This window comes from Embiotoca jacksoni, unplaced genomic scaffold (genome assembly GCF_022577435.1).
Source record: "Embiotoca jacksoni isolate LCO1_2020_lvr unplaced genomic scaffold, fEmbJac1.0.p SCAF_2, whole genome shotgun sequence".
NCBI lineage: Eukaryota > Metazoa > Chordata > Actinopteri > Embiotocidae > Embiotoca > Embiotoca jacksoni.
This window is the reverse complement of record NW_027185340.1, coordinates 7,993,002-8,004,530: the sequence shown is the minus strand read 5'-3', so window position 1 is coordinate 8,004,530 and position 11,529 is coordinate 7,993,002. Positions and strand designations below refer to the sequence as shown.

Genomic DNA, 11,529 nt, shown 5'->3' with positions numbered 1-11,529 from the left:
AAACCGCGAATGCAGCTGTGGTCGGACGTTAACATCCACTAATGAGCACGACCGTCACGGCGAAATTGGGACTTTCAAATGATTTCCTCGAACTGCCGCAGAATAAGCGCACCGCACACGTCTTTAACCAAAGAAACCATTGAAGCTCCACCGATGCCCACGACATGCCTGTAAACTTCTAAACATGATTACGATGCCCATTTTGTGGTTATAAAAAAATATATATATATATATATAAACGATGAAAGTAAGAGTTCTCCACGTTTTTAGTAAGATACATGTGGCTGATCGCCGACAGCGAAGAGGTTCAATTCATTCCGAAGGAGCGTTAAAGGTGTCGCAGAGCTTTTCTACCAGCTGTGTTGGAAGTCTTCCCTCATTTACATAACGCGTTGGGAAATTACCGACGCGACTGGGAACCGACAAAAGAGGCCGACAGGTTAAAAACATCCCTAGGATATTGTCGCAACAGAGATACCGAGACGTTCGGTCCAAAACACGGTGGTGATGTTGGAGTTTGTCGCCGAGCCGTGATTCAAAGCTCCAAAAATATCCGTCAGAAGTGTATTTAGTGATTTTTTTTTTTGTTGTTGTTTGTTTTGGAAGGATTCCTTGGAAATGAGCGAACAGATGGACCGAACTGTTGCTGGAGTGGTTTTGGCTGTTTTTGGTGCCGTTGTTTTTTTTTGTTGTTTTTTTTTAAACGGAGGCTCTGGGTTCCCATTAAAACTGATGTTAATCGTAGCTGATCACAGCGGCTGTTCCTCGCGAGCAATAAACTTTTCAGGACCACATTTCGAGCCAACAGACACATTTCAACGGCGAAACGGTCGATTTGCAGTCGCATATTACTCCTTTAATGTCTTCTGGAGCGACTGGATTGCACTGAAATGCGTTTAGCTCAAAGTTAATGTGAAAAGTGCCTCTCGGTTGAGCTCCAATCTACTTGTGTGAAACAGTTTGTCTCCATTTCCCAAGTGTTTCATAAAAAAAAAAAGATCAGTCACAGGACGAAGAATAAGCTAATGAGTTTACTGCCACAGCGAGATAAGTGAATGTAAAGTAGATTACAAACATATTTGTTGTTATTTGTGGTCACATGAGGGGGATTAACGGCACATGATTCGGACTTGGCTCGGACACGAGTAACAGATTTGATAACTTATGGTTGAACTTCTCTAAATCAATAAGGCGCCGTGTTTTTCTTTCGCTTCTCACGCAGCAGCTGTGAAAAACCAACAGCACTTTACCATGTTTACAGAACAAAGAGAGGTAAACATGGCTCCAGCTTTTGTTTTTTTTGATGAATTAACCGTCCCTCAGCGTGCGGAGTCAGACTTAAGCAAAGAGAGGCATGAAAGCACAAGGAAGCGCACGCAAGTTAACGTGAAAGTACAATCCGCCCGTGATTCACCGTCAGCGCGATTACCTTCGAATGCACATCGGCTGGTGGACCTCGGCGTTTTCGACGCACCCGTGCGACGCGCGGGACCGCACCGCCAAGATGGGTTTTTATTTTCAGGTCACACTCGCACGGCGTCATAAAAAAAATAAAATAATAATAATAAAAAAAAACGCCCATAAAAGGAGTTCGAAGTTCAACCGCAGGTTCCACCAAAAGGGGAGGCTGCCTTCATAAAGACGGGCGTGTTTGTCAAAGCGTAGAAATCGAGCGCACGCCTCTTGAGTGTCAAACCGCGCAGTCCAAAGGTGAAGGCAAAGTTGCGGAGAGGCTTGTTTCTAAGCCACGCCTTCTTCAACCAGAGGTTTTTCCAGGTGTGCGCAGGTGTTAAAACGGGCGCAGCTCCGAGATCGCTGCAAATTCTGCCCTTTACATTCCTCACATGATCGACTTCTGTCCCTGTGTGCTTTGTTTGACTGCTGAACTTTTACCGGTCACCTCCATGTGTTTGTGGTGACACCGAGCTTTCACAGCTCACCAATTGGGCATTTAAAAAGACACTTTTTTAAAAAATATTATTCTGCTGAACTCTAACACGCACCAGAAAATGTGACCATCTGCAAATGCAATGACTTATTTCCTGCTGCCTGTTTACTGACATCTTGTGACAACAAATACTTCCGTTCTGTAACCAACACGTCACCGTGACAACCAGCTTCTCAAATCGCCTCCAAAGGTCGTCCCTACCAGAAAACAACGTTGTTTTCTTGTACACGAAACAAGCTTTTATACCGATGGATGCACTTAAACGCTGTAAAACAGACATCTACGCAGGAAATACAAATGCATCATTACGTCAGTTCGTCTGAATACAAAGAAGCTATACAAGAAATTCAATGCAGCTGAGGGCTTAATTCATATTTTTGTCACTGATTCACCTGTTGGTAATTTTCTGATCAGTCGTTAATAATTATGTCTATAAAGTACTAATAAAGGCCAATCACACATTCCCAGTCCCTAAGGGGACATATTTCCATTGCTTATTTTCTCTAAAAAGCAGTTCAAAGACAAAAAAAATTGAATATTCAGAGACACTAATATGTGTTATATAATCACATCTGACAAGCTGAAACCAGTCACTTCCATAAAAATTTGCTTTAAAACAACCGATTATACGACTTGCTTCGGATTAATTTCAATCTGCAGTCAAAAAGTATGAAAATATGAGTCTGTAAATTCATGCTTGAGCTTGGAGACAGAGTTGGTGAAAGGTGCGAGATGTGGTCGAAAGAAAAAAAAAAAAGCAGACTTTGAGTCGAGATATCTTTCGCTTGCGGGCTGTCGGGTCGGCTGCACCTCGGCCTTTTGAGAAAACACCGGTCAACATTACTCGCTATTTTCGGATATTTTCAAGGGACCAAACAGCCAGTTGATTAAATCGAAAAAATACTCGACAACCTAACCGACAATGAAAACGATCTCTTCCATCCCTCGAGCTGTAAAAACACATTTCAGGGGGACACTCACTCGGAAAGCTTTCATAATTCAATGCACATCCCTTCACTTCCGCGAATTCACACGTCCGTGGTGATGCAAACAGTGTTGTGCACTCATTTGCTTTCTAACAACCGACCGATCTGCTCATTTTCATGGTGTATCGAGACTGCTCGAGTGCTTAAGAGATAAATGCCTGCTGTAATCTCTGTGTCTTAGTTTTAGGAACAACAACAACATCCACTAATCTAATTCAGGAGGCTGCGGTTCACAGATCGTATCCCAACGCCTGGCATCAGCCACAGCAGCGTAACGGGTCATGTGCCCCCACCTCCACCAACTCCACCCCCACCACCTCCACCACCTCCTCCACCTCCCTCCTCCTTAAGTCTTGACAGGCTTGCCAGCAGCACACCTTTAAAGTGCAGCCACCAAAACAGTGCGACCTTGCTTTTTAAAAAACAACAACTTGCTTTTGGTTTATTAACGTCAACCTTTTACGGCATTTTTTTTTTTTTTTTTTTTTTGGGGGGGGGGGACTTCACGGCTGATCTGAAAGTCATCACCCTGCATCAGATCTCACGTTAGTCAGCCGGGCGAGGCGGCTGAGGTCCGTTGGGGGGGGGACCGAAAAAAAAAAAAACACACAAAAAAACAATCAATGCATTTCAATGGCGAGATGATGTAGCTTAGAAATGTCAACCAATGCACGAAGTTAATTCACCTAGTTGGGAGGGTCGCCGGTGTGCTATAATTACGGGGGGAGGGGGGAAGGGGGTAATTCCCACGTTTACGTACCTTAGATATTTATAGGAGTCCCGGTGCAGATTTCCTCGGAAAGCTACCTGCTTAGCCGGGTCGCTAGTGAGTTAGCGCCTGGTGTTGTTGCTAACGACTTAGCTTGGCTGATGAATTCCACAATGTCAGAGCAGCCGGACGGACGACCGGCACCCAAAGTCACCCGGAGACGACTGGCGAGTGAGACTGCACGGAGCCGGGGGAGCTGACGAACGAACCACTCCTCCGTCGGGGCCGCCGTGCATCCTGTTAGCGACAGATAAACATCCCATTTGATGAGTTCTCAAACACTCTTCCCTCTCCCGCAGCCATCTTACTTGTAACTCCTCCCACACGACTCCTGTGACTCACGCGCGACGCCGCTTCCCCGCACCGCTGCATGAGAGGGGCTTCGAGCCGCAGCCTATCCCGGTTTACTTTTCACAACCCCCCGGACCCGGTCCGCCGGTATATCACAGGGCCGACACTTATAGACAGACAGAAAACAAAGACCGTTCGCGGACCGAATTGCAATTTTTTTTTTTTTAGTAAGATCGTTAATTAATTAGCCTGGCATGCATGTTTCAAGCAGGAGTACCCACGCATTTAATGTTTTGAGAATATGCAGAACTACACGCAGAAAGGCCTCAGGCCGGGATCAAACCCAGAACCTCCTGGCTGTGAGGCGACAGTGCAAACCACTGCACCACTGTGCCGCCCTCACTTCAATGACATCACTATGTGCAACTGCTGGTGTGTGTGTGCGTGTGTGTGTGTTTTTTGGGCAGTTAGTCAAAAGAGAAACGATGAAAAATTACCCAACATCATTCCTGACAGTACCAATCGCAAAGTCTGCTAAACTGGCAGTTACAATACAGGAGCGCTTGTGACGGACGTTGGGAAATTTGCAACATCTGGTGTTGTCCTATATTTTTTTGGTATACAGTGGTGTCCCATCGGTTTCCTTTGTGAGAAAATGGATGTTGACATGTACCGGTTCGGAATGACCTGCGCAATGAAATCGAAGACTACCACGGCACTCTGGAGCGAAACGTGCTGGCCAGGGTTAGAAAGTTCTCAGACAAGACCCCGGAAAGGCTACGAACAAAAATATTGGACCGTTCTGAAGAGTCCTGATCCGAATCCTGTCAAACATCAATGGACAGATCGAAAACCTGCAGTTTGCTCTGGATTAGTGGACCAAACTCCTGACGGGTGCAGATGTCTCACTAAGAGCTACAGAAGTCATTTTGTTTGCCCTGATTTGCCTCTGAAGGTTGTGCAATAGAATAATACGTTAAAGGTGGATTAAATAGGTCAAATAGACAGTTCTCACATGTAGACATTTTGACTTGTCCTTGCGGGAAGAGTACAGATGTATTGATAACAGGGTGATCAGATTTTAGCAAACCAAATGTAGGGCAAAGAGTCTGTTTGTGCGGGACAACGTGGCGCATGTGTACCAATGCTGAGATGCGGTTCTAAAATTTCATTATGACGTTTATTCAATTCACACAATGCAGTTTACAGGTCGGGTCTTAAGCATTCGAAGGACTTAATATATATATATATATATATGTTTTGCATATATATAAAAGAAAAAAGGACATATGTATTGTATGTTCATTGACAGTGAGACACTGTAGTTCTTTAGGGTTCTCCACTCCACTCATTGTTTACCGTGTCGAACAGCATGTGGGACGTGCAGATTAAAGACCTCTCTGGATTTCCAGGAGAGGGAAGAATTCCCAGAGGACTCGTGACATCTGTTGTGCCTTCCCTCCATAGAGACCAGCGTCACCAGGCGGCGCTCGGTTACAACTGGTTTGTTGTTAGGTGGACGATGCGGTGGTGCGTTATGCAAGATGTGCCCATCTCTGCCGTAAAGGCCATGCTCGCTTCCGAAAAGTAGCTTGGTCTACGGCTAAACTTTGGAGAATGGATAAAACAGGTGATATCACTATAGGAATAAACCAATGGCAGAGACTGCTCAGGTGGCATCGGGGCGAGAAAGTGGACGAGGAAGAGGAGAACGGTGTCGAGGATGAAGGGAAATGTAACACCTACCTGGGTCTAAAGTTGAAATTTCTGTGAGTAATCGATGGTTGGATTTGACATTGTTTACAAAAAGCTAAAGACATTTTTTTATTGCCTAATATATCCCGAATCAGATCTGACTGTAACGGGGGGCCCATCGCCTCTGAATACTCTGGTATGAAAGCAGTTTATTACCAATAACAAGAGTTTTCTTCAATTTTATGCCTTTGCTGTTGCATCATTTGAAAAGTAAAAAATAATCTGCCCTATCCTATCATCTTTACGTCCTTACAAACACGCAGTAGATCAAATATTGTGATGACAAGTATGTCATGTTCTAACAGATCTGATTTATTTAGACGGTGCGAACCGTAAATCTCTGTACGACTTGTTTACTTCATGTGTGTTCTCCCTCCTCTTCATCATCATTTCCCTTCTCAGCTGGGAAGAGTGGGTGGTCGATCCGGCAGAGCAGTTTTATTACGTCTGGCTGCAGGTCATGATATTTCCCATTGTTTACAACTGGGTAATCATCATTTTGAGGTAAATATTTTGCAACATAATTCCCATCACATGTCAATTGTATCAAAGCATGCAACTTGCAGGGATTTGATATCCAAGTCTTATTGGTTATGTTTTTGTCAGGACGTGCTTCACTGATATCGCACTGAGCTACCTTCCTGTGTGGCTGACGCTGGACTATCTGTCAGATCTCATGTATATAGTCGATATGATCATCACTCTTCACTCCGGTAAATATCCTTTTATATAGTCTGAGAATTAAATTAATTTCTGCCAAACGCAGCGTACACTGGGAAAACATGCGAGGTTCACTTTGACCAGCTACAATACTTAAAAAAAAAAAGGATCTACAAGTCGTTTAAAGTCAATCCTGCATTCGTGTCTATATCCGGGTTGCAATTTAGACCCATATTTCTGATTTGGTGCTAAATTATACAGCGAGACCTGAGAATGTAAACCGACATGGCTGCCTCATTGCTGTTCACTGTGATTTAATAAGAGTCCACGTAGTCTCATTTTAACTGTGCACCAGTGTTTTAACCCCCACATGAGCAACTATGCGACCAAACGGTCCTCACTGACTCTTAAAATGCCTTAAACATAGCAATCCTTCCATCGCTGCCCTCTATTTGTGATGTGAAAGCAGAATTAACTCTTGCAAGTGAAGTGGACTGGATACCGTCTGACCTTAGTTTTGACAGAGGAATAGAAGAGGAAATAGAAGAGAGTAAAATGTACTCTGGATTTGATAAAAGCCTGATATTCCCGCTTCAGGTTACCTGGATCAGGGTATCCTGATCAAGGACCTGACTCGGCTGAAGAAGCGCTACCTGCACTCCAAACACTTCTTCAGGGACCTGGGTTCCATGCTGCCGACCGACTTCCTCTACTTCGTCTTCGGCATCCAAACTCCTCTGGTGAGGATCAACCGCCTGCTGCGGATGCCACGACTCAACGAGGCTTTGGACCGCATGGAGACGAGGACCTCCTACCCCAACACCTTCCGCATCTCCAAGCTCATGATCTACATCTTCGTGCTGATCCACTGGAACGCCTGTCTCTACTTCGCGCTGTCCAACTACATTGGCTTTGGAAGCGATCGCTGGGTCTACCCCAACATCACCAACCCGCAGTTCGCCTCCATGCGGCGTCAATACTTTTACTGCTTCTGGTTCTCTACCCAGATTTTCACCACAGTAGGAGACACACCTCTGCCACACAGGGAGGAGGAGTACTTGTTTATGATCGCAGACCTGCTAATTGCCGTGCTGGTGTTCGCGTCAATCGTTGGCAACGTCGGCAATGTCATCACGAACCTGCGGGACCGTGATAACGTCTTCTTCCCTAACCATGAGCTGGTAGGTTGTAAGGTTGACGGGAGGAAGGACAGTGGAGTGAGAGACAATAAAAGTTCATCTTTTCCTCTCTCAGGTGAAGGCATACCTGCGTAGCCATCACATCAGCAAGGAGCTGCGACAGCGCATCGACAACTGGTACCAGCATCTTCACATCAACAAGAAGATCATGCGAGAGAATGAAATCCTGCAGCAGCTGCCGGTACACATGAGGACAGAGATTGCCGTCAGCGTTCATCTTCCCACGCTCTCCAAAGTCACCATCTTCCAGAACTGTGAGAAACGTCTGCTGGAGGAGCTGGTTCTCAAACTAACACCTCAGGTCAGGGGGGAAGGAGTCGGCAACGAAGGGTAGAGACAGCGTTAAGGTTGAGCAATGTGCAGCACCGTGTTAAATAAAACCTCACAGGGCTGCTTTGCGGGGTATTTAATGAAACGTTAGAAAAAGAGTCCAGTTTGATTAACAGATCAATTTGAGGGTTTTTTTTGTTTTTTTTACTTGATAGCTGCTACTTTTAGGTTTTAGAGCACATAGAAACCTACATTTTCACTTGCTCGTCATCGGTGCAATTATCAATAGCTACTGGCTCAATTGCACGTTTTTTGTCTTCAAGATTAGAATTCAACATTGCTGCTTTGCCAAGTTTGTTATGTGGCACATAGGTTACCGAACATTTCCGACCACGTATCTCCATCTACCAAACTACTGCAGATACCAACAATTTTTTTTACCATGAAATAAGATTCACTGATTAAATCATGCGATAGCTCCAGAGAGGTTACATAACAACGATCCAAGGCTGCTGTTTTCAGACTCAAAGAGTTTGTTTACACCTCTTCCTAGAAGTGGTGCCACTTGGTGCCTCAACTTCTGACTGAAGGGTTTGTCTGACCTGCCAGATCCAGCGTTGTCACCTTCCTCTCGACTGTTAAATGAACAACTGAGGAGTCCGAACACGACTGTGTCGACCTGACGTTAGCGTGCGTTGTTAGTGTCGGACGTGATGTGACGTCACAGAAGAATGTGATTTCTAAAACATTTAAATGAGTCACACCTTTTTAATTTTTTTTTAAAAATTTTATAATGTGATGTGTAATAACTGTGAAAAAAAAATTTAAATTTCATCAGCCAGTTGACATGCAAATCAGTGACCAGTTTGGTGATGTGATCTGATGTGAAACGATAGAAATGCTTTTGGAGTGAAATAAATTGTTTGGGGCTGAAAAGGTTTCTCATGCTTTCTGTCTTGCAGGTGTTCAGTCCAGGGGAGTACGTCTGCCGAAAAGGAGATGTGGGCCACGAAATGTACATCATCAAAGAGGGAAAACTAGCTGTTGTGGCAGATGACGGGGTTACGGAGTTTGCTGTGCTGAGTGACGGGAATTTCTTTGGGGAAATTAGTATCCTTAACATCAAAGGCAAGTCAAGTATTTTGCAAATGTTCTTACATTTGAATAGACTCATGGGCAAGAAATGGGGCAGTTCTTGACTGTGAACAGCTGCTGCTGAAGGCCTTTTTTTTTTTAGTTTACTCATAAAAAATAAAACAGGGTAAGAGGCTCATGGACTTACGAATGGCAAACGGTAGATTAAAGATGCCTCAAGCAGACAAGTCTTATTTTGTATGAAGAGAAGAGATATCTTTCTGTGGTGCTTTTGGAAATTGCAACGCGCTCTGTACATTTAAAGAGAAGAATCCAACCATCAGGAATTAAGATTGTTCAAGAGTGTAAAATTTGTAGGTTATAGTTGAGCTCAAACTTAAGGTCAGCCTTGGAACAGTCAGTGTAACGCTTTGCCTAATCGAGGCGTAAAAAGAAAAGGGCCTCTTGGTTTGGGCTCTAAAAACCACTCGGTTGAGGGAAAAAATATCGTGGTTTGTGTTAAATTTGACACAGTTGCAATTTGGTTTTCAACCAGGGGCTTGGTCAGGGTTTAAGGAGAAAAACAACGTGCTCGGCGTTCAGAAAAGTTTGTGGTTTGGGTTAAAATAGGTCATAAACAACATTACCTGCATCGTATAATTTATTTAACATAAGGTTTGTAAGTTGAATATGTTATGTGACCTCCTTCTTACACTCTGGTCATACATGCGTGTACATTTCACGTCTATTGGGGAGGCAAAACGTGACACTGACACAGTATGCTGTAGCGGACTGGCCAGTGTATCACGTGCTCTGGTGTGATACCGAGCAGTGTCAGAGTGAACGCTGTGGAACGGACTTTAGTTCAATGTTGTCGTGGCAGATTTGAACTCATCTGCCAAAATCTGCGTAAAGATCCACCACATACACGTTTGATTCGTGAGCCTCTATAATTCAGCCGCTATCTACATGATATGGTTTAAGTTAGTTACATTATTCACGCTATCAAAAACCATTTCACAAGACATTTTTGAAGTTGTTGTTGTCAGTCTTTTGACAAAAATGGAGTTAAATGCATTCTGGATTTATCTTGGTGCTGACTGATGAATTTTCCCAGGACAACCCACACAAACCAACACATCTGTTACTCAGCTTGCAGTTGTTCAACTGCAATCAGTTGGTCAAATTTTCAAAAAACAATCAAAAAAATGTAACATCTGCAGTATTAATCACTGCAAAATGTGAATTGAGACGCATAAATCATGCATAACAGAATTAAGAAACACTAAAACATTTATTCTTAAATGAACTCTTTTGACTTTATATAAGACAGCAACAAGCATATTTCCCTCAATTGTATAATACAATGTGGGCTGGTATAATGCTTGATATTTGATTTTTGATTTTTCAAATCAAAAAGTGTTAAAGAAATCCCACAACGTTTCCGTTTAGGTAACAAATCAGGCAACCGTCGCACCGCCAACATCCGGAGCATCGGCTACTCTGACCTGTTCAGCTTGTCCAAAGAGGACCTGACAGATGTGTTGTCTGAGTTCCCTGCAGCCAAACGTCACCTGGAGGAGAAAGGCCGACTGATCCTCACCAAGATGGGCATGTTGGATGATGGTGGGGGGGCCGTGGAGGGGCAGGAGGAAAAAGTCGAAACCAAGATCCAAAGGCTGGAGAGCAACTTGGAGGACCTGCAGACTAAGCTGGCTCGCCTCATGGTGGAACTGGAGTCGAGCAACAGCAAGATCCAGGCCAGGGTGGAACAGCTGCAGTTGGAGGTTGCAGCACTGGTGACTAAGCCACCAGAGGATGGGGAGGACAGAGAAAGGGCACAGGGAAGAGGGGAGGCCGTGGGAGGGGAGGTTGAATGGGAGCGAGAGGAGGCAGACGGAGAGGAGGAGGAGGAGGAAGAGGAAGAGTCGAAGGTGAAAAAACAGGGACAGGGAGAGGACGGTAATGATGTGACCAAAGAGGGAGACGGTGAGAGCACAAAGAGTGCAAAAGAAGACATTGAAAGGATGGTGGAGGGAGACAAATCGGGGCTGAAAGAGCAGGAGGATGAGGAAAATAAAAAAGAAGATGATGGGGAGAAAAACCGAGAGAAAGAAGACGACAGACCGGGGAAAGGGGATGGAGCTGAGATTGAATCAGAGAACGGAAAAGAGGGTAAAAGTGGACAGATGGAATCTGAGGAGGAGGAGAGAAGAAGGGATGAAGTGCACTCGGATAAAAAGGAGATGGAGCAGAAAGATGAAAGGCAAGAAAAAAATGAATGAACCACCCAGAAAATGAAAACAAGAGTGAAGTTGAAGTGTGTATTTTTGTCTGTGGGCTCTTTTGAAAACAATAAATAAAATTAAAAAAAACTTAAACCTGGAGTGCAGGGGTCTCTAACTAGCAGTTAGCTCAAAGGAGCTCTAAAAGTAGGGGACCACTGCTCGAGTGAATAACTCTCTGCAATACAACTTTACACCCGTAGATGGCAGCAGTGTATCTCCTATTGCAGATAAACCTCTCTTCCAAAACAGAACAAGGTGTTTAAACTACATGACAGATGCTTTTTTAATG

The 11,529-nt window shown here is 44.3% G+C and overlaps 1 protein-coding gene across 1 annotated transcript; it reads left to right on the top strand.

The window, feature by feature from the left end:
* Window positions 1-5,678: 5,678 nt before the first annotated feature.
* cnga4 (cyclic nucleotide gated channel subunit alpha 4) lies at window positions 5,679-11,239 on the top strand. The gene is made up of 7 exons (XM_069154348.1): window positions 5,679-5,763; window positions 6,152-6,253; window positions 6,356-6,462; window positions 7,007-7,590; window positions 7,664-7,909; window positions 8,841-9,006; window positions 10,405-11,239. The coding sequence occupies exons 2-7, from the start codon at window positions 6,210-6,212 to the stop codon at window positions 11,235-11,237; spliced, it is 1,980 nt and encodes a 659-aa protein (XP_069010449.1). The 5' UTR covers window positions 5,679-5,763; window positions 6,152-6,209; the 3' UTR covers window positions 11,238-11,239.
* The last annotated feature ends 290 nt before the right edge of the window (window positions 11,240-11,529 follow it).